The sequence below is a fragment of the Pantherophis guttatus genome, chromosome 2 (assembly GCF_059756535.1).
Source record: "Pantherophis guttatus breed Tessera chromosome 2, ASM5975653v1, whole genome shotgun sequence".
Lineage (NCBI taxonomy): Eukaryota > Metazoa > Chordata > Lepidosauria > Squamata > Colubridae > Pantherophis > Pantherophis guttatus.
Window position 1 is genome coordinate 110,485,265 of NC_142064.1, and position 23,648 is coordinate 110,508,912.

The 23,648-nt window shown below is 41.3% G+C and overlaps 1 protein-coding gene across 7 annotated transcripts in view; it reads left to right on the forward strand.

Moving 5' to 3' along the window:
* The first annotated feature begins 15,589 nt into the window (after positions 1-15,589).
* QTRT1 (queuine tRNA-ribosyltransferase catalytic subunit 1) overlaps positions 15,590-23,648 on the forward strand; it is a 46,159-nt gene continuing 38,100 nt past the window's right edge. For 3 of the 7 annotated variants that reach the window (XR_015732786.1, XM_087888469.1, XM_034437859.3), the window contains exons 1-2: positions 15,590-16,057; positions 17,883-17,951. Coding sequence is in view for 3 of the 7 variants with exons in the window: in XM_087888469.1 (XP_087744595.1) it covers positions 15,845-16,057; positions 17,883-17,951 (282 nt within the window). In the remaining 4 variants the exon portion in view is untranslated. Of the gene's footprint in view, positions 16,058-17,882; positions 18,087-23,648 lie in introns of those variants that run through there. The other 4 variants (XM_087888472.1, XM_087888470.1, XM_087888473.1 and 1 more) reach the window with 4 other exon arrangements.

A 23,648-nucleotide genomic window follows, 5' to 3' on the forward strand; every position in this document is an offset into this window, starting at 1 on the left:
GGGGTGTGGTCCAGTGACTCAGCCTAATCTCTGGCACGCCTTTTCTTCTGTTCTGCGACGCTGCCGAGGATCCATCCAAGACTCATTACCCTCATCACTGTCCACCTGTGGCTGCGTAGACGTGCTTGGCCCCGGCCCTATCTCTTGCCCTTCGGCGGACACCGAAGGCATTGCCAGAGAGGAGGGTCCTGGAGAGGGAGGTCTTGCCAACTCCTCTCCTTCACTCTCGGAGTCCTCTCCTGCCGATGACACAGGCTCAGGTAACGGAGCCACAACAACGAGTGCCATTGAGACATTAACTGCACATTTTGGAACTGACTTTAAGTTGCTCCTTGCTCAATGTGAAACTGCAACTCGTGTTAATACTCCCTCGACATCTATGACCCGTTCTTCATCTGTTGCAAACGGGGTGGGCATTTCCGGGGTCCCCTCACTTTTTGGAGCCACTTCTGGGACTATGCCAACTGAAGTTAATGTTCCAGGAGAACGCTCAAGATTTTCTGCAGGGGGGCAGCCGAGGAGGTCTTTGCATTCTGCACCACAGGCACGGATGATTCCTGAGCACATACAGCCTGAAAATTTGACCCCCTCTATTGAAGGGGGGCCACCATCGAGTGACCAATCGGCAGTCTTTAGGTCAACTGCCATGATTCCTATGCCCTATTGCCAGTTTTAAAATTTGCAACATCATGGGAGGCAACATTTTTCTAACCCTACGTCTTCAAATGCAAATATTTTGCCATCTGGTTTTAAAACCTTAAATATTAGTTGAAAGAATTTAGAGGAGTGGTCTAAGAATTATTCTAATTATTCTAATGAGGGAGGATGTGTTATCGTTATTGCTTGACCCTCCCCACAAACTCTGAACTATGGAGATTGATCTTTAGCATCACAAAGCATTTTGTGTTTTGCTATCAGCCATTGACCCTGCTTTGTATCCCAGTATTCCACATGGTTTAACTATATGTGAGGTTTGGCAAAAATTGTTTAAACTGTCTTGTTGCAAGAATTCAAATGCAACAAGCAGAATTTCCAGGGAATTTCATTCTGCAAAATTGAAACCAGGTATCGATATGAATGCACATCTTTGTGCACTTAATAAGATGAGGGAGGAGTTAAGCCTAAGGGGGCAGCATGTAGATGAACAAAGTTTGATTAGTATTATAATCAACTCCCTGGACCCTAGTTGGGATAATTTTGTGTCCTGATTGGACAACATTAGCCCTGAAAATATGTCCCTGGAAGTTCTGTCTGGTAAGTTAATTGCTGAAGACAACTTGAGAAAAGATAGAGCAACCTTCCATGGGAAGGATAGGCAAATGAGAAGATGAAATAGCCCCGATAAGATCTTTACTGTTGGAGAATGTTTCAATTGTGGGTCTAAGGGTCATTACAAGAGGGATTGCCCACGTAATGTTAGAGCACGCCAAAGGGCGCCCTCTGGTGGTCGGTATAGAAAAAGATCACCTACCCCACATGGGAAGCCACAAGGTAACCCTTCTAGTCAGAGAAGGGGTAGATGGCCAAAGAAGGATGATAAGGACAAATTTGATTTTGCTAATAACTTTGTTACTGTGGTTGAAACAGCTGAATCAGATCTCTCAAGAAAACAATGTGATAAACTCTGGTTGTTGGACAGTGGGGCCAGCAAACATTGTGACTAACCGAAGTTTGTTTACTGAATTGAGGGGATATAAATCTATGGTTAAGGCTGCAAACGGTAAAAGGGTTAGAGTTATTGGCATTGATAAGGTTTTTATTCCTGGGCTTGGGGAAGTTGATGATGTTTTATATATACCTGACATTGATCATAATTTCCTCAGCACTGTGAAGATAAGTGAAAATTCTAAGATAGAGGTATTGTTCACAGAGGGAACTGCTGTGGTTACCAACAATAAGCATGTGGTTGGGGAAGAAACTAGAGGTATTTACACCAACGGAGTTACCAGTGAACAAAAAGGTAATTGGCACAAGATGGGTCTTTAAGAAAAAGCCCATTGAGGATGGAAAATTTATTTACAAGGCGAGGTTGGTTGCGCAGGGCTTCTCACAGAGATTCCCTGATGACTATGTTGACACCTTCTCGCCTACAGTGCGGTCTGAAAGTGTGAAGACTGCACTTACTATAGCTGCCATACAAGGGGAGAATGTATATCAATTTGACGTACAAACAGCATACTTACACGCCAAGCTAGATAAGAAAATTTATTTATTTATTTATTTATTTATTTATTTATTTATTTATTTATTTATTTATTTATTTTATTCGGCTTATATGCCGCCCTATCTCACAATGGACTCAGGGTGGCTCACAACAATAAAACACAAGCCACAATATAAAATAAAGACCAAAATCAAAAAAATTTAAAATTAACCCTTAAAACCAATTAAAACCCCATCATCAGTCCAGGTCAAGGGATTTGAAAAGCCAAGTTTTTAATTCCCGGCGGAAGGTGCGAAGGTCAGGAGCTAATCGGAGCTCCAAGGGGAGTTGATTCCAGAGGGTGGGCGCACCGACCAAGAAGGCTCTACCCCTGGGGGCCGCCAGCCGCCACTGTCTAGCCAACGGCACCCTGAGTAGGCCCTCTCTATGGGCGCGAACCGGGCGATGGGATATCGTTGCTGGCTGTAAGTGGTCCGCCAAATATCCTGGTCCTAAGCCATGTTGGGCTTTATAGGTCATCACCAGCACCTTGAATCTCACCCGGAGGGCAACCGGTAGCCAATGCAAACCGCGCAGGAGGGGTGTAACATGGGAGTATCGGAATTCTCCCATCACAACCCGTGCAGCTGCATTTTGCAGCAGCTGAAGCCTCCGAGTGGTCCTCAAGGGCAGCCCCATGTAGAGATCATTGCAGTAGTCAATCCGTGAGGTGACCAGCGCATGAGTAACTGCGTAGGGCATCTCGGTCCAAGTAGGGATGCAACTGGCGCACCAGACGTATCTGGGCAAATGCCCCCCTGGTCACGGTCGTTATCTGGTCTTCTAAACTCAACCGTGAATCCAGAAGGACGCCCAAGTTGCGCACCCTGTCTACAGGGGGCAAAACTTTACCCCCTATAGTCAGCGATGGTACCTCTCCCCTGAACCGAGATGCCAGTACCCACAGCCACTCGGTCTTGGCCGGGTTGAGTTGCAATCTGTTTCTACCCATCCAGACCTGTACTGCTTCCAGGCACCGGGCCATCACGTCGAGGGCATCACTGGGTTGGTTCGGGGTGGAAATATAAAGCTGAGTATCATCAGCGTACTGATGATACCTCACCCCGAAACCACGGATGATCTCCCCTAGCGGTTTCATATAGATGTTGAACAGGAGGGGCGAGAGAACCAACCCCTGAGGCACCCCACAAGTGAGGGGCCTCAATGTCGATCTCTGTCCCCCTGCCAACACCGCTTGCGTTCGACCTGAGAGGTAGGAGGAGAACCACCATAGAACAGTGCCTCCCACTCCCAGCCCCTCGAGGCGGCGCAGCAAGATACCGTGGTCGACGGTATATCAAATGCTGCCGAAAGATCCAATAGGACCAGAACAGAGGAGTGACCTCTGTTCCGGGCCCTCCAGAGATCATCCACCAGTGCGACCAATGCCGTCTCCGTGCTGTACCCGGGCCTGAAACCCGATTGGTACGGGTCGAGGTAATCCGCTTCATCCAGGACCTGCGGGAGCTGACATGCGACCACATTCTCAACAACCTTCGCTAAAAAGCGAAGGTTGGAGACTGGACGAAAATGACTTAATACAGCTGGGTCCAAGGCCGGCTTCTTAAGGAGGGGCCTCACCACCACCTCCTTCAAGACGGTCGGGAAGTTTCCCTCCCTCAACGAAGCCGCTATCACCGCCTGGATCCAGCCTCGTGTCACCTCCCGGGCCGAATAGACCAGCCAGGAGGGACACGGGTCCAACACACAGGTGGCAGCACTCAGCTTCCCCATGATCCTGTCCACTTCCTCTGGGATAACAGAATCTAACTCTTCCCAAAACACAGGACCCGCTGTCTCACCCCCGTCTGACTCTGTCCAGTCAGAGTCCAAGCTGTCCCGAATCCGAGCGATTTTGTCCGACAGGTGCTGACCAAACTCCTCGGCTCGTCCCTGTAAAGGATCGTCCCTCACCCTCTGATTTAAGAGGGAGCGGGACACCTTAAACAGGGCAGCCGGGCGATTCTCTGCCGACGCGATGACATCGGCGAAGTAGTGGCGCTTTGCCGCTGCCAACTCTACCAGGTAGGCCCGTGTGGCCGACCTTAATTGAAATTGTTCGGATTCGGAATGGCTGGCTCTCCAACAGCTCTCTAGGCCTTGTCTACGCCGCTTCATCCCCGGGAGCTCCTCAGTAAACCAGGGAGCCAATTGAGATCTGCGACGAGTCAGAGGCCACAAAGGAACGACCCGGTCCAGAGCCCCAGCAGCAGCCTCTTCCCAGGCCTCCACCAGGGTCGTGACCGGGGCGTGAGAGAGAGAGAGAGAGGGATCATCCCAAGCTCCTTCTGGAACCTCTCAGGGTCCATCAGGCGCCTGGGGCGGAACCAGATGGTCGGTTCCGCCTCCCAGCGAGGAGGGGCGGCGTAATGGAAGCCTAGCTGAAGGAGATAATGGTCGGTCCATGACAGGGGATAAATAGTAGGAGATCCCCCACCGAACTCATCTCACCACTGCATATGTTAAGGCTCCTCAAGGTATAGATCACCAGGGAAATAATATTTGGCTTTTAAACAAAAGCCTATATGGTCTGAAACAATCTGGCAGAAGGTGGTACGAATGCCTTACCAGTAGTTTAAAACAGATGGGTTTTACAACCTCATCAGCCGACGAATGTGTGTTCATCAAAAATCACCAGAGTATTAAAGAGACAGTCCTGGTTTACGTGGATGATATTTTGTATGTCTGCAAATCTGAAGACAGATGTAAATTGTTCTCCAAGAAGTTAAGCAAGAATTTTGCCCTAAAGCCTCTGGGTCGGATTGATAAATTTCTAGGAGTCCAATTCGTAAAAACGGAGAAGGGGTATGAACTCTCCCAACAGGACAAGATTGTAGAATTGGTAGAAAGATGCAACATGATAGAGGCCAAATCTTGTGACACACCCATGCAGACAGATTTCCTCAAGAATATGTATGCTGAAAGTCAACCTTTTGAGCTGAAGACACTTTATAAATCAGTGATAGGATCTTTGCTATATATTGCAAGCTGGACTAGGCCAGATATCAGTCTGACCGTAAACATTCTGTCCAGGCATTCTGAGAATCCCACTCAATACCATTGGAGTAGAATCAAAAGAGTTCTAAGGTATTTAAAGAACACTGTTAAACATTCACTCCTATTGGAGCCAGATATATCAGATAAACCAAGTTTATGCTGTTATGCAGATGCTGATTGGGCAGGGGACATTAAGTTCAGAAAGAGTACCTCAGGTTATGTTATATTCCTGAATGGAAGTCCCATCCATTGGTACTCAGGTAAACAAAAGTTAATCACAACTTCTACTGCCGAAGCAGAATATGTGTGTTTATCAAAAGTATCAAATGATCTGGTGTGGTTTGATGATCTCCTAATAAACTTGTGGGAAGAACCAGTGTATCCTATTGACATTTACGAGGACAACATGGCTGCTATTATCTCGCAAGCTGATGCAGTGGGACAGAGGTCACGTCACATTGACATCAAGTACAAACATGTTAGACAAATGACCAGGATAGGTTTTGTTAGGACAGTTTTCTGCGAGACAAAGGAACAAATAGCAGACTTGCTCATGAAGCCATTACCTAGGGACCAACACCAATACCACTTGGATAAGATATCTAGACCATGTAAGATTGTACTTCTTACTACTGTAATGTATATGCTCATGACTTGTATGTACATGTATTTCTGTAATCAATTATTGCAGAGAAGTGGATTGTTGAGAGGAAAAACCACTCAGCATGTTTGCTGCAATTAATTGATTGTTTGGTTTGAACATTTTGAATGAGCCAATCAGAGCACAGCTTCCTGGCTCTGAGTTTCCCCGCACTTTCCAACGGTCAGTTGCTCAGTATATAAGTAGCAGCAGAATTACAGCCAAGCTGCTCCTCACCTCAGAGCCTGCTGATCCTGGGAGCTTCGTAGCTGCTGATCCTCAGAGAGAGAACTGCAGAGATGCCGAGCAGCAGCTACCTCCGGAGCTGAAGTCATTACAAAGAGCTGAGTCACTGCCTTGCTCCTGAGAAGACTTGCAGGAGAAGACTAACAACACAGAGGACCTCCCACGTCTTGGGAAGAAGTTAAGAGCTAAATGGACTTTGCTGAGAGGAGAATCTTTTTGGGCTGTTGATGCCTTCTTGTAGGTTTTGTTTTTATGTGTTTTATTAAAATAGTTTCTCAAGACTTTTCAGCCAACTTCCATGCTGGTGCATTTGTGTGCGTATTGGGCCACGGTCTATTCGAACCCCCAAACCTCTTCCCCTTCACAAAACAGCCAGTTTCCAAGCTAGGAGAAGGCAAGCAAAAAATCCCCATTCCAACTGTGAAAAAGATCCCGTTTACATTGCTTTCAAAGGCTTTTAATTTAAGGCAGTACTTTTTAAAGCTTTTCATATCACCCCTCACTGGCCCTCCCCCACACCTTTCAGCCTTACCTTCGGCAGCAACTGCATGATCAGAAGTGCAGCTCAACTGGTGAAATAAATGTGGCTGGAGTGGATGCTGGCTGGAAGATAAAGCCGAGGGTAAGGGGGCGGGGCTCAATCCCACCACTCCTCAGGCCGGATGCTTTGCATTAGTGGGCCGTATCTGGCCCGCGGGCCATAGTTTGAGGATCCCTGTCATAGAGGCTGCCCGCACTCAGGTTCTCCAACAGTTTGAGCACCAGGTACTGGTTCGCAGGGGCCGCCCACACCTCCTCCAGCGGGATGCTGTGGGTGGAATTGGGCACATCCTCCAGCGGGCCCCAAACTGAAGCCCCCCAGTAAGTCAGCTCAGCGCTGTGCAGGAGCACTGTAGAGGTGGCTTCATGGTACTGCACTGTGATGTTCACCTCCCCCGAGTGCGTGCAGGGCTCGGGGAGGCCAAGCACCAGGTGGGGCCAGAGCAGAAGTGAATAGTGGATTGGCGTGATGTACCAGAGCAAGCGCTACTGGTCCTGGGGGCCATGCCATGGGCTCCACATTGGCATTGGCCCAGGGTGTTGTCAAAAGGCCTGGGTGCAGCTGGCCTCTTCTCGCCACACCCAGACATGCCTTGCCCCTCCCAGCCATTCCTTGTCATGCCTGGCTGCTTGCCTCACTGCCTGCAAGGCATGCGAACATCCAGGCGGTGAGGTGAAGAATGATTGGGAGGAGCCAGGCCGGGCATGCCAAAGCACACTATTCAGCCGGTTCGCCAAATTGCACAAAATATTAGCTACCAGTTTGGAAGGTGGGGCTGATGTCGCGTTGATATGCACCCCAGATGTTGGGGAGTGGGTGGAAAGCCTGGGGCTCAGGAATCCCAGTTGTTTTGATCAGTTTTGGGAGAGTTGGCTTGCTGTCAGGGTTCTGACTGATGCCCTTATCATGAGCCTCAAGCCAAGCTTCAAAAGAAATCTACTTATTTATTAGGAGCTTCATGTTGGCATGGACCAAGTGAAGCCAACTCTGACCACTTAAATCATGCCTTGGCTCTGACCCTGTTTCCCCCTCCCCCCAAGATGTGTCATCTGTCACATTCCCCAACAAAGCAATTTCGCTGGTTGTAGAAGTCCCTCACTCCAGCCACTTTGGGTCTGCGTGGAGATGACCTTGACGTTGCTGGAATGTGCTTTGTTTCGACTGAAATGCAATTCCTCGATGTAGCTGCAAGGCTTGGTTCCCCATCCCTCTGCCTATGGCAATTTGGTCAGGAATGCTTCTCGAGTTGACATTATTATTATTAACAGTGTGTAAAAAATATATTATCAGTAATATTAATTGCAGTTTGTTTCATCTTAATAAGTCATTTTTAATATCTTTCCAAATAGGAATAAAATTATTTTGAAATAATTCGTATTTGACAAAACAACTCCCAGGTATTTCATCTTTTTCTCTACTTTAAAACCTGGCTTAGTCAATATTTCACAATTCTGACAGGTCATATTTTTGACAAGCATTGTTTTCTGTTTATTTATTTTAAAGCCCACTAAGGCATCAAACTCATTTAATTTCTTCAACAAATATTCTATATTAATTTGTGGGTCTTCCAAAAGTATAATTAAATCATCAGCAAATGCTCTCAATTTGGAAACCATGATTTTATCAGTATATTCATCCAAAATTGCTCTTAGGGGTTCTACTTCTTGATCCCCTTCAGTCAGCCACTGGGTAATCATGATTCCAAAATATAATTAAAATTGTAAAATTAAAAGTTTATAACAATTCCATTTTATTTGGTAAATACATATTACTGGAAAGCTAATAATATTGCAGTCTTTGACTCCCTCATATGGTCAAACAATACGATTATCGGGTATTTTATTACAGTCAAATGGCTTCTCCAATCAGAGGAGGATAAAAAATGGAGCTTTCCCCCTCCTCACAACATAATCAAAACACCATGTAAACAGTTTTTGTTCTAAAACCAAGAAAGTTCAAGAGTCAGCTTAGAGATAGAAATAGTAAAATAGTAAAATCCTCCAAAATATTTAAATCCAGCATTTTCTAAAGTAATTTCCTGCAGTTTCTGAAGTATAGTTTCAAGAAGACAAAATTAGCTCAGACAAAGACCTAGGATTTACATTTCCTTTTTTGCCTATAGAGCCTATGACCCCATAAGACCCCATAGGAATCTGACAACATCCAATAGAATATTAAAGGACATGTTCTTGCATGGGAACAGGAAGCTCAGATACAAAGCCCAAAGAAGGTATAAAAACCACCCACTCTCAATTCCATTTTTTCAGCTGCACCAGAACCACAAACCCTGGTGGTTCTGCTTCATCAATAAACCTTACTTTCCAATCGGCCTTCATGTTGTTTCCAGTGCTTTTCTCCCAGTTTGGACATGGACCTGAATATTTCTTCCAACAATTTGGCACTGCAAAACAGGACTCCAAGCTAACCTGACAAACGGACCTGGCCCGGGTAAGCCTCCACCTTGCCGGCAACAGACCCACTGTGTCTGTGGGTGGGTTCCCCCAGTCCTTGGCTGTTTGGAGCAAGGGTAGTAAAGGGAGTTTTGAGTTTTGAGCTTAAAGGCTGCTTGGAAAGATGAGTACCTCTAAATTTTAACTTTTTTTTTTAATAAAAGTTTTTTTTTTATTTTTTTTAGACAAACACACATAGAAACATACAATGTATTTTCTTTGAACAGAGTATTTGGCCGGTTCACAAATTTAAACAATATTTAGTCATTTCAATTAAATTTACAATTTCTATATTTCCTTTTTGCCATAGGTATTCCTTATCTATTTTTTTTTAAAAAAACAATAGTATTCTTCATTCTCATCTCTAATCTTAATCCTAATCAAATTCAATTTTTCCCTTCTATCTATATTATGCTCCTTCCCATTGTCATCTATTTTTATATCTATCCTCACATTGGTTGGTTATGTAACATTACAATTGTTTAATATAAATCCAACATTTTAGTATAAATCAGTTAATTATATAACTATCTTTTTTTGAATATTAATCAGTATGAACATAAATCTTCCAATTATTTCCATGCAATCCAATTTCTTACAAATCAATTAGTTATATTTACCAATAGTAATAAACCAAATAATTCCCCCCTTATGTTACTCATTAAACTCTCCTGATAAACCAAAGTTTTGCCCACATAATCCTCCAAATCACAATTTATTCATTTCTACAAAAATTCAAAAAAAAAGAAAAACTTGTCATCTAGATTTCAAAGATACTAAAACAAATATTCCAATTATTAATCATTTCATTTTTACAATTGTATGGTTTCCCATTTGTTTCTTACTACTATTCATATTTCAATTCTAAATATATATAACATCTTTCTCTTTCATTTCTTTTTCTTTTTCTCCCTTCCCATTTTTATTTTTGCCTTTTTCTTTCTCCTTTTTTTTTCTTATCTCCCCGCTATTTACAGTCAGGTCCAGAAATATTGGGACATCGACACAATTCTAGCATCTTTGGCTCTATACACCACCACAATGGAGTTGGAATGAAACAAACACAATGTGCGTTAACTGCAGACTGTCAGCTTTAATTTGAGGGTATGTACATCCAACTCAGGTGAACGGTGTAGGACTTACAGCAGTTTGTATATGTGCCTCCCACTTGTTAAGGGACCAAAAGTAATGGGACAATTGGCTTCCCAGCTGTTCCATGGTCAGGTGTGTAATATTCCCTCATTACCCCAATTACAATGTGCAGATAAAAGGCCCAGAGTTCATTTCAAGTGTGCTATTTGCATTTGGAATCTGTTGCTGTCAACTCTCAAGATGAGATCCAAAGAGCTGTCACTATCGGTGAAGCAAGCCATCATTAGGCTGAAGAAACAAAACAAACCCATCAGAGAGATAGCAAGAACATTAGGCGTGGCCAAAACAACTGTTTGAAACATTCTCAAAAAGAAGGAATGCACTGGTGAGCTCAGCAACACCAAAAGACCCGGGAGACCATGGAAAACAAGTGTGGTGGATGACCGAAGAATTCTTTCCTTGGTGAAGAAAACACCCTTCACAACAGTTGGCCAGATCAAGAACACTCTCCAGGAGGTAGGTGTATGTGAGTCAAAGTCAACAATCAAGAGAAGACTTCACCAGAGTGAATACAGAGGGTTCACCACAAGATGTAAACCATTGGTGAGCCTCAAAAACAGGAAGGCCAGATTAGAGTTTGCCAAACAACATCTAACAAAGCCTTCACAGTTCTGGAACAAGATCCTATGGACAGATGAGACCAAGATCAACTTGTACCAGAGTGATGGAAAGAGAGGAATATGGAGAAGGAAAGGAATTGCTCATGATCCTAAGCATACCACGTCATCAGTGAAGCATGGTGGTGGTAGTGGCATGGCGTGGGCATGTATGGCTGCCAATGGAACTGGTTCTCTTGTATTTATTGATGATGTGACTGCTGACAAAAGCAGCAGGATGAATTCTGAAGTGTTTCGGGCAATATTATCTGCTCACATTCAGCCAAATGCTGCAGAACTCATTGGACGGCGCTTCACAGTGCAGATGGACAATGACCCAAAGCATACTGCAAAAGCAACCAAAGAGTTTTTGAAGGGACAGAAGTGGAATGTTATGCAATGGCCAAGTCAATCACCTGGCCTGAATCCCATTGAGCATGCATTTCACTTACTGAAGACAAAACTGAAGGGAAAATGCCCCAAGAACAAGCAGGAACTGAAGACAGTTGCAGTAGAGGCCTGGCAGAGCATCACCAGGGATGAAACCCAGCGTCTGGTGATGTCTATGCGTTCCAGACTTCAGGCTGTGATTGACTGCAAAGGATTTGCAACCAAGTATTAAGAAGGGAAAGTTTGATTTATGATTATTATTCTGTCCCATTACTTTTGGTCCCTTAACAAGTGGGAGGCACATATGCAAACTGCTGTAAGTCCTACACCGTTCACCTGAGTTGGATGTACATACCCTCAAATTAAAGCTGACAGTCTGCAGTTAACGTACATTGTGTTTGTTTCATTCCAACTCCATTGTGGTGGTGTATAGAGCCAAAGATGTTAGAATTGTGTCGATGTCCCAATATTTCTGGACCTGACTGTATCTCACTGTTTATTCCAGTGTAATCAGGGGATTCGGCCGGAAGCGTTGTGGCAAGACAGTGAGAGAATTAGCGGGCTCTGTGAGCTCCACGAAAACCCAGACTGACGAACCGCTGCCAAGGGGTCTTCGGACCAGAACCGCCCTGTAGGGACAGGGAAGAAGGAGAGGCACCTTGGAAGACCAAGAGGAACAGGCAAGTTCCTCGAAGGTCAGAGGAATCGCTCTCCGATTCGGCGGTGGGGGCCACAGCCATTGCAACTGTCAAGAAACTGGGGCAACCGGACTAAGTATTCGGCAGGAGCGGTGAATGGAACAGAGTTTTTGAAGCCGGGTGAGCCGCCAACCTACAGGCGAAGTAACAACAAAAAAATTATTCTTAAACCTGAAACCCCCAGCGTAAGAACAGCGGCTAACGGGCATGGGGGGGAGAAAAATTTAAAGGAACAAAAACCTGAAAAGAAAATTGACTTTTGAATAAAATTATCTGGAACATTTTAAGAATTAGAAGAAGTAACCCCAACTTTGATTAAAGGAAAGAAAATAAATAGATCCTTTCTTTTTGAAAGCTAAGAAAAATAAAAGATAATTGAATATTAAGCCCTACAACAGAAGTGCTGTATACCTAAAGATAAAATAATGGAGGGGGGAAAAAGAGCGAAAAGTATTTGTTTAATTTGGACTGGTCTATAAAATTGATTTGGTATTTTCAAAGTTAAAAAGAAGAAAAAAGAAACTAGATTGTGAATGAGGACTGATACAAAATGGACACTTCGTTAAACAATTAAGAGAATTGTGGATTGTAGAAAGACATCTTCAGGAGAAAAAAGAGCATTGCAATTTGGAATCTTTATTTTGGAAAATTTTGAACTGCATCAGTGATAATAGTCGTGAGAACTTTTGGGGAGGATTTCTTTGTCTGCAAGCGGCTTGACTTTAGGGGGAAAAAAAGGAAACAACGGAACTTTTAAAACTGGAACAATATTAACACAGAAAGAACAAAATGGCGCAGGAAATTAGAGAAATTATGGAAATGATGTACTCGTCGTGGAAAGTGGAAATAAGAGGAATAATTACAATGTTACATGGAGAATCGAAACTTGAGGACCCAAAAATTGAGATAGAGCACACTCAAGCTAACAAGGAAACAAAGACAGAGAAGCAAGACACAGAGACTGAATATAAAGAAGAAGATAAAGACAATGAGATTAATTTGGAAAAAATAATTGAATATGTAAATAGTAATAATAAAAAGGAGGTTTTTAGAGATTACATTGGGATTAACAATGGAAAAAACAAAGGGCAAAAAGAGACAAAGAAGGAATGAAGGGTGGCATAGAAAGAATATAAAAAACTTAAATGATTACACTGGGATTAACAGTGAAAAGAAAAAAGAGAGGAAAAGGATGGAAAACAATAGGAAATGCAGGGCAAAATAGAAGAGTCCAGATTTCTGAAATAAATTTTAACTTTTAAAGCCCAGAAAAGTGAGGGAAATGTGTGTATGCCTGTATGTGTGCATAAGAGGACCCTTCTCCCAATCACAGCTGGATCCTGCTCCCTCTGTGCCTTTCCTAACTGTAGAAAGATCTGTTCTACCAACAGAGCCTAGAAAGCATGGGGGATTTGCCAGAGTGCAGGACCTTCTTTTAGGGTAAAGGGAGAGAGTGTGGGAAAATGGAACGGAAAAGTGAATGAGAGTTGAACTTGGGCAACCAGCCCATTAAGTCAAGCCCTGTGTTAGGAGGTGTCCTTACCTATGGGAAAAAAAGCAGAGGTCCTCCCGGACTCTCCTGGATCTGAAAACTGAGGTGGGAAAGGCTGTGGTAGGAGGTGCCCTTATTCTCTGTGGGGAGCAGCAGAGTCCTTCCGGACCCCTTTTTGGTCTGCAAACTGTGGCGGGAGTTCCCTTGGCAGGAGTCATCACAGCAACCAGAATGGAGCATTTATTGTAAGATTTTCTTTCTTTGCTTCATTCACATTCTAACTGGTCAGTTAATGGGTTCATGGAGTGATGGCATTTGGGAATGGTTGGCACAGCAAGTCCTGAATACCTTGGATTTCTGTCTGGTGGGAGGGAAATTTGTCCAGGATGTTTGTATTGTCTGTCTTGAAGTAGCTACGCACAACACCCCATTCAGAATTAGATTGAGGCTATCCCCTTCACCTACCTCCACATAAAGCTTCTAGGCTGGTTCTTGCTCTAGGCTGGTTATCTCTCTGCCAATTCCCGGGAGGAGGGGGCATGCCCCCTCAGGCAATTCCCTCACTGGAGAGGTAGCAGAAAAGAGATCTCCAAACCCCAAACCCTGATTGTGACTCACAAATGATGCTGCCCAGTTGCCCAGTAAGGCTGAGTATGTTGCACTGGTGGTCTCATTAGTAGGAGTCCAGGGCTCATTGTGCGTACTTTCAAAAATATTAATAGCCTGGATTGCACACTGGTTTGCCTCAATTTGGCCTCACAAAAAACTCTGGATGGGTTTAAACTAAGAGCTAAGGCAGGTTCAGGAGGCAACCCTTGGAATTGGGCAGCCAATAGTTACTTACTAAAGCAAAACCATGGCTGTGAAGAATTTTGGGGGATGTGTTTGCTTCATACCTGACTGGAAGCTCACAGAAAGTGACATCATCTGAAAATAATTGGCATAGAAAATTGGATACTGTAAATTTCTTTCCAGGACTTTTGCACTGCCTGCTAGACCTTCATGGGTTGAAAGTTCTTTTGGGACCCACTGTGATAACCATAATGGGAATCCTTCTTTGCTGCCTCTATCAATGCCTTCCCCTTTGCATTAAAAAAATTAAAAGCACCCATCAAGTCTTCCTGATCAGATCAATTCCTAATCATGTGCCAGTAAAAGTGTGTCATCCACACTTATGTGGCCCAAAGGGGGGATAGTAGAAAGTCAGCATCTACTCCCCCCCCTCCAAGAATGAAATATTTTGGGAAATATTAAAAAGACAGAATATTATATTTCCCTAAAGGAAAAATGCAGAAACATGCTCTTAAAGACAGAAAGCAGGCTGTCTTTCTTAATAGCCCCAAGCAGATATTTTGTGCCCATTAAGAAAAATTGGGCCAGCCCATTCAGAAGCCAGCCTCAGTTTCCCTCCCCCAAGCACAAACTGAGGAGGCCAACTTTTAGAAATGCAGATTTGGTAATCCATTTAGAAAGACTGGGTCAAGACAGAAACTCAGATAAGCAACAAACAAAAGGTTGGCAAAATTAGCTCAGATAAAGACCTAGGATTTGCATTTCCTTTTTTGCCTCTAGAGCCAGCTATGACCCCTACATGACCCCATAGGAATCTGACAACAGCCAATAGAATATTGGTAGTAAAGGTAAGTAGAACCCACCCCTGCACATGACTATTAGAGCCAGGAGAGGTCATGGATTGAGTAAAATGTGGTGAAACTCACTTAACAATGCTCTTGCTTAGCAACCCAAATTTTGGCCTCAATTGTGGTCATAAATCAAGGACTATCTCTGCCTTCCTCTGCATGGCAGCTTTGTCCTAGTAAACTCCTTCTCCTTTTTGGCAATTTTCCTGTTACCACCAAAATAATCCAGACAATATAAGGTTTCCACCAAAATAATCCTGACAATATAAGGTTTCCTGCTGGAGCAGGGGGGTTGGACTAGATGGCCTCCAATATCCCTTCCAGCCCTAGATTGCTGTCCTGTTTCAAAGCATCTTCTGAAGCCACATCTAGTGCCAGGTTTGTGGTCCTTCCTTCCTCTTCTTTCTCTCTCCCTTCCTTCCTCTTTTTTTCTCTTTCCTTCTTTTCCTTCCTCTTTCTTTTTCTTTTTGTTTCTTTCTCTATTTTTCTCTCTCTCTCCCTCCTTCCCTTCCCTTCCCTTCCTCCTGAAACGCCAGCAAAATCCACCATTTTGCTCCTAAAGTGGTCTAGGTAGGGCATAGGTCTCCAACCTTGGCAACTTTAAGACTTGTGGACTTCAACTCCCAGAGTTCCTCAGCAAAGCTGACCAATGACATTTTGAGCCAAAGGACAAGGAAAAGAGGGCGGAATATCTTATTCCTATTGCAGGAGAGAAGTGGCTTTTCAGCTTTTCCGCCACCGCAACCCCGCCTCCGGCAGTGGCGTCATATAATGTCTGGCTGCAGATCTCGTTATTGCTATGGCGGCAACGCTCTCCCTTCGCGTGGTAGCGGAATGCGGGCAGAGTAGGGCTCGTGCTTGTGAGCTGCGATTGCCGCATGGTCTCGTTGATTGCCCGGTCTTCATGCCTGTCGGCACGCAGGGAACCATGAAAGGGCTTACCGCCCTGCAACTAGATGTGTTGGGATGCCGCCTGTGCTTAGGCAACACCTATCATCTGGGCATGCGACCCGTAAGTAGAGCCTTCCGCATAAACTAAAGTTGTACCAGACAGTCTTAGGGAGAAAACTAGAGTTTTAATGTAGTTGTCTTGGACAACTGATTACTGAGACCTAGTACGAGAAAGTTTTAATACATGTACTATATAACTTTACCAGTATGACGTGTGACAGTGTTCCCAGGACATCTAACAATATTTGTTCTAGAAGACAACCCACAACAACCCTCAGCCACTTTGATCTGGAAGATTGAATTTTAGCTGGGGCTGGATTTTCATAACACACACCATCAAGTCATACTGTACTTTGCTTATTTATGTGTTTTACATTTTTTTTAATCATTCAACTATACTTCATTAAAATCATGGTTATTCAAACCATGACTTATTATGTTCTTTGACTGCAGCATGTTTCTTTTGGTCTTAATCTGAGCTTCAATCTGAAATTAATGCTTGTTACTAATCAAATTTCCCCGGGTTTTGCAACACACTGAACCATAAGTTAGCTACCCATAAATTGGCTGTATTTAAATAAGGTGAAATCAAAAGTTCTGATGGTATTTGAGTTGTTAGTTTGTTGTATGAATTCACCTATTGTAGCTAATTTGTGGTTCATTCAAAAACCCAGGATATTTGATTACTTGTGTCAAAGTTAATCATGGGTAAGTATTTTACATGAATAGATAGCCATTCTCTTTCCACTTTCTCACTGTGTAATATGAAGTTGATGAAATGCAGTAATAGTAAAACTATTATAATAAATTAAAACAAGATAGAAAAAGTGCTAATTCCTCTATTTGCTGCTTATTCACTTTCTTGGATCTGGTTTATATGGGGTTTATGCCTAAAAGATTGAGCAAAAACATCACTAATGACTGAAATATCTAGTGTATACAGTTGTCAGGTGTGAAAGACCGGGTCCGCATGTAAAGGTCTAATTAAATATTGCCTCTAAACACCTATGCACAAGAATCTTCACAACTAACTGTGAGCACCTGCTTGGAGTTAGTTAAGGATCCATAGAATTAAAGGGGGGATTGGACTTCGTTCGCTTGTACATAGTGATTCTAAGCTGATTCCTCTTCTAACCCAGTCCCAAGTTCTGCCACTTCTCTTACAACAGCATAGCCAGCAAGATATCTGTCTCTTCAGATTTCTTTCTTAAATGTTTTGGATTTGATTAAGTTAATTTGCCTGTTTGTACATCCCATCAGCATGTATCCCTGTTCTGATTATGGCTTTTGTTTCCAATAACAGTTACATGGATGAATTATAACTCAGTTAAATAAATAATTAATTTGTATATTGTAGTTTCAAACACTTCATAAGCATCTTATGCTCTCTAAAGTAGAATCATTGTATTGCAACTGATTATAAGCATTTCAGAATTACTTACCCAGGATTCGTAGTAAGCATATAGTGAAGGTAACAAATAGAACCAGAAATTTCTTAGTTTCTACTTTAGCTTGATAACTACTGTATCATTTATCCCATGTAGCCTGTCTCTGTTTGGCCTCTAAAGCATACACACAGATGTTATAGTGGCACAAAGAACCAGAGATTTGTGTTTATTCTCTTACCCTTTTGGGTTTGCATAAAATCACTGAATGTATAATGCATCTATCTTGGAACTAGTTTAAGGGTGAACTTGCCAAGATTGGCAAAACATAGCTCAATATTGCATATAGCATAGTTTAGCTATGATTTATTGATAAAGCCCAACATACTAAATCATAATTCATAGTTTGTAAGCAATAGTGGATGGGTTCATGCAACATGCTAAGGATCTTGGCACTAGTAATGTGATGGGCACTCATGACAATCTTTCATGCTGTTTCAGGGACCAGAGCTTATCAAAAAAGCTAATGGACTCCATAGCTTTATGAACTGGCCAAGAAACCTACTCACAGTGAGTATGACTGAGGAGGTTATCTGTACCTGGAAAATCAACCCTTTTGCTATAATTGAGCTTTGTTATAGTTAAGAAAAATAGGAAACTGACCTATATCACAGATATGGAAGTAAAAGCAGGATGTGAGAGATGGTAAGGACATGCATGTGGAATTGTATTGTTAAACTATGGGAGTAGTTGATAAACCACATAATTCTTTTGTCTTTCCAAGTGGTGAAAAGATTTTTAGTACACACTGCATCCAGTAAAAAACCTAGGGCAGCAGGACTGGCAAAATTTTGTTCATCATGTACAGTAATCACATGAAAACCTTATGCTTGACAAATAAATATGTGTTGTGTTTTATAAATGGAGGTCTTGGGCATACACTCCGATCCTGTGCATTTTTCCTTAAAAGCAGATTTCATTCCTTTCAGTGGAATTTATTTATTTATTTGAATCCAGCTTTAATTATTTTTACAAACAGCTCAAGGCAATAAACATACCCAATATACCTTCCTCCTCCTACTTTCCCCACAACAACTCTATGAGATGGGTTAGACTGAGAGAAAATGACTGGCCCAAGATCACCCAGCTGGCTTTCATGGCTAAGACAGGAGTAGAACGCAGAATCTCTGGCTTTTTAACTTGTTGCCTTAATCAGTGTATATAGAATTTCAACCTCAGCCGGTAGTTGCATATCTGAGCAGAGAAATCGGAATCTTAGTAAGTAAATGTGAGAGGTAGGTATGGCGAGAGATTTATCCTTATTAGTAAAATGAATGATGTGCTACATCATGTTGAGCAGAGAAGATAAGCAAAACGTGCTGCTTGAAGAAAACCAATGGCCACAATATTTATCATTGTGCCCCATTTCCAAATCCTGTCAGCACAACCAGCAATAATCCTTGGTATTGCTTTTCTTCCAGTAGTTCTGCAGCTGCTGATTCTGGTTACTTAGCCAACAATCCTGGGTCCTGTAGCCAGTTTTAACCAGATGTCCAGGACAGTGGTGGGTTCCTCCCGGTTCAGCCCGGTTCTCCCGAGCTGGTAGCGGTGACGATATGACTCCTCCTATGGTCCAGTATGGTTTAACCTCTGGCAAAGCTTTCATTTCCTCAGAGCACACAAGCCCCACAACCACATCAATGTCACTGAGGATTTTATTATCTCTTTTATTAATTAAGCATGAAACTCAGTCAACTGATCATTTAAAGCTGTGTCACAAATACCATTGACTGGTGCTAATGGTTCATATGGATTGCTGCCAGTATACTAGATATCAACCAAGTATCTTCTTAAAATATATGATGTTCCGAGTAGCACAGTTTTTTTGCAGTTCCACTGGTGTTATTGAAGCTGAAATTTCTTGATGTGTTTTGTAAAATCCTTGGACATGTTACCAAGTGCCCCAATGACAATGGGTATCACTGTTACATGTTTCATCCATAGCCGTGTAGTTTCGATGGCCAGGTCGCAATATTTCATGATTTTTTCCAGTTCTTTTTCTTCAACTCTGGCGTCTCTTTTTCCACTTTGTGTTCCCATGACTTTTCAGATACAGGTATGTCTTATTTTTACATAGTGACCAGTGGACTAACTTGGCAACTCGATCATGTCTAGCTTTGTAATCTGTTTGTGCGATTTTGCTGCACTCACATATTAAGTGTGAAACAGTTTTAACTTTGTCATTGCAAAGTTGGAACTTTGGATTGTCAGTTGATTTTTGTATCTTTGCTTTCATGGCATTAGTTTGTAGTGCTTGTTCTTAAGCAGCAAGTATTAAACCTTCCATTTCTTTCTTGATGATTCCTCTCTTAAGCCATGCCCATGTCAAGTTGTTATCACACTTTCCTTCAATGTTTTTCAAGTGCTGTCCATGCAGAGCTTTGGTTTTCCATCCATTTAATCTGTCATCCAACTGTTTTTCTTATATTCTGCCTTTGTTTCTGTTGTTTTTATAATGTTCTCTGTTTTCACAGCCTGCAGCAATCTTTCTGTGCTTTGGTTCACATAATCATTCAAAATAATCATTCAAACTTCATTTTTCTTCGTCTACAGTTTGATGGATTTGCAATAGCCCTCTGCCCCCTATTCTTCTTGGCAGGTAAAACCTGTCGGTGTCACTTTGTGGATGTAAAGCGTGGTACATATTCAAAAGTTTACACATTTTTTTTTTATTGAAAAGTTTTACAAAAAACAAAAAAATTCTTCCCCCCCACATTCCCCCTGCCCTTTCCCTCCCCTCATCCCACCCTCCCCCCCAGACTTCCCAGAGCAAAATACAAGGTATTTCATTTAGTAATCATAAACTAGATTAAGCTACTTATCCTCAGACTACTAACTCCCCCCCTGAAACCTTAACTCCACTATAGATAATTAAATACTTCTAATACTTATCATTCAATCATAAGCTATATGATATTTTCTTGTCTGATACTTATTTTGAATATAGTCAATCCATCTTCTCCATTCCGATACATATCTTTCTTGTGTATAGTTCTTCAAGTACGCTGAGATTTTCGCCATTTCTGCTAGGTTCGTTACTTTCAGTATCCACTCTTCAATAGTAGGCAAAGAGTCCTTCTTCCAATATTGCGCTACCAACAGCCTAGCTGCTGATATTAGATTCAAAATCAATTTAGTCTCTACTACTGTACAGTCCGTAATTATACCCAGTAGGAACAATTGAGTAAATTTCAACCTTCTTTTCAAAATATTCTGCATCACCCACCAAATTTTTATCCAAAATGCCTTGATTTTCTTACAGGTCCACCATATATGATAATAGGTTGCATCATTATATTCACATCTCCAACATTTAGCTTGCAAATTAGGGTACATACATGACAATTTTTTAGGATCTAAGTGCCATCTATAAAACATTTTATAAAAATTCTCTCTCAGATTTTGTGCTTGCGTAAATTTAACATTTCTGACCCAAATCTTTTCCCACGTTTCCATCATCACTGGTTCCTGAAAGTTTTGTACCCATTTTATCATACAATCCTTAACCAATTCCGTTTCTGAATCTATTTCCAATAATGCATTATACAACCTTTTAATATGCACCTGGCTTTGGTCTCTAATCTGTTTCACCAGATTTTCCTCATTTTGCATAACACCAAGTTTTTGATCTTCCCTCCATCTAGCTTGGAGCTGACCATACTGAAACCAAGTATAAATTATCCCTTTTTCTTTTAATTCATCTACAGATTTCAATTGCAGCTTACCCCTTTCCAAAAGAAGAAGCTCTTTATAAGTAATCACCTCTGTTTTTTGCTCTATACTTATATTTTCTATTGCATGTCTGGGATTTGCCCATATGGGTATTTTATAGTTCAGCTTGTATTGGTACTTTTTCCAAACCCTCAGCAACGCATTTCTAAGTATATGACCCTTAAACACTTTATCCACTTTTTTTTCATATAACAAATAAGCATGTCATCCATATAACAAATCATAATCTTCTATGTTTAACATTCTTTCTTCAGTTAAGTTAAACCAATCACTAATTTGTGATAAAGCAGCTGCTTCATAATATAATCTTAAGTTAGGCATTTTAAGACCTCCTCTTTCGCGTATATCCTGTATAATTTTCAGTTTCACTCTTGGTTTCTTCCCAGCCCAAATGAAAGTATTAACCCCTTTCTGCCATTCCATCAAGTTTCCATCTTTCTTCAGCACTGGTATCATTTGGAACAAAAATAAAAACCTAGGTAGTACATTCATTTTTATTGCTGCTATCCTTCCCAGTAATGATAGTTGTAACTTTTTCCAGTTTTCCATTTCTTTCTGTACTTTTTGCCAAAGAGTTTCATAATTATTTTTAAACAATTTCGTGTTTGAGGCTGCAATATATACTCCTAGATACTTAACCTTTTTAACTACTTCAAACCCCGTTATTCTCCCTAGGTCTTCTCTTTGAGTTATGGACATATTTTTAATTATCAATTTTGTCTTATGGGGATTTATTTTAAATCCAGATACTTTGCCATATTGAGCTACTATGTCCAGCATATAGGGAGCCGCTTCTATAGGTTGAAAAGTTTACGCATTTTGCGGGCCAAGTTTTCCAGTTCAGCCACAGTCCAGTTGATTATTCCAGCTGGGTATCATATCACTGGAACTGCCCAGGTATTAATGGCTTTAATTATATTTCCAGCATTCAGTTTTGATTTTAATATTTTGCAGACCCTCCTGATGTATTCCTTTCACGTTAACTCTTTGACTTTTCCATTCAAGATGTTATCTGCTTCCAATATGCCTAGGTATTGGTAACCATCATCCTTTCGTAATGTTTTCACGATGCTTCCATTTCCCAGGTCTATTCCTTCTATTTTTTCCATTTTTCCTTGCTGCATGGATAGTATAGCACATTTTTCAAGTCCAAAGTTCATTCTGATATCGCTGCTGAACAGTTGAACTGTATTGAGTATTGATTCAAGTTCAGTGGGGCTTTTTGCATACAGTTTTAAGTCGTCCATGTACAATAGATGGTTTATCTTATGCTGGCTTGAGATTTGGTATCCCAGTTTCGTGTTTTGGAGGATTATTGTAGGATTATTAATTCAGTGGAATTAATACGATGTTGAACAGTAGTGCGAAAGTGAGTCCCCTTGGAAGATTCCTCTTCTTTTTTTCTTTTTTTTTTCTTTTTTTTTAACATTTTATATTTTAAATTACTAACATTACAAACAACATATACAATATTTCACCCTGTGCTATACATAAGAAAGGAAGGTTTGGTTCTTCGGATATATCCTCATGATCGCCAAAATCCACGTTCTCGGGGTACAGGTACCGAAGCATCCAATTTTCCCAGCGCATAGTCCACAAATGGTTTCCAAATTTTCCAGAAAATGTCTTCTTTATAGTCACCATTTCTAATTTTAATATCACATGTCATTTTATCATTTAAAGCTAATTTCCACATTTCACAATACCATTCTTCTATTCTAAAATTCACATCTAATTTCCAATATCTGGCTATTATAATTCTACCTATTATAATCATAATTCTAATCAATTCTTTCTCATATTTTGTTGGTTCTATTTCCTTAATTATCAACAGTAATATAGTTTCTGGTCTCAATATTATTGCTTTCCCCATCATTTCAAATATCATTTCCTCCAATTGTTGCCAAAACTTTTTAACTTTATCACATTTGTATCACATATGTTCATAAGTCCCTAATTCCATATCACATCTCCAACATTGTTTACTAATTTTTTTATCCATCAATGACAATCTTAATGGAGTCAAATACCATTTCCAAACAACTTTATAATTATGCTCTTTAATCCTTACAGATAAAGTCTTCATAATTCTACTCTTCCAATTCACGTTCCAATCTAAATCTGATATTTTAATATTAAATTCTTTTTCCCAATTCATCTTCATCACCCTTTGTGGTTTTCCATCAAAATTTATAATCTTATATATCTTACTAACGAGTCCCTTTAGCCCAATTTCATCTTTCATAATTTGGAATACTAAATATTCAAATTCAGTTTTACTTCTACTTATCGAACAATTGTCCCTTACCTTCTTAGTCCATTTTTCTATCTGTATTTTTTCAAACCAGCCTAAACCCAATTTTTCAATGATTTCTTTTTTCCTCCTTTCATTTTCTGAAGTTTTTAACCAATCTATTATAGTTTGTATATTTTCATCTTCCATTATCCTATCACGACTTATATTAGTTTTAATCG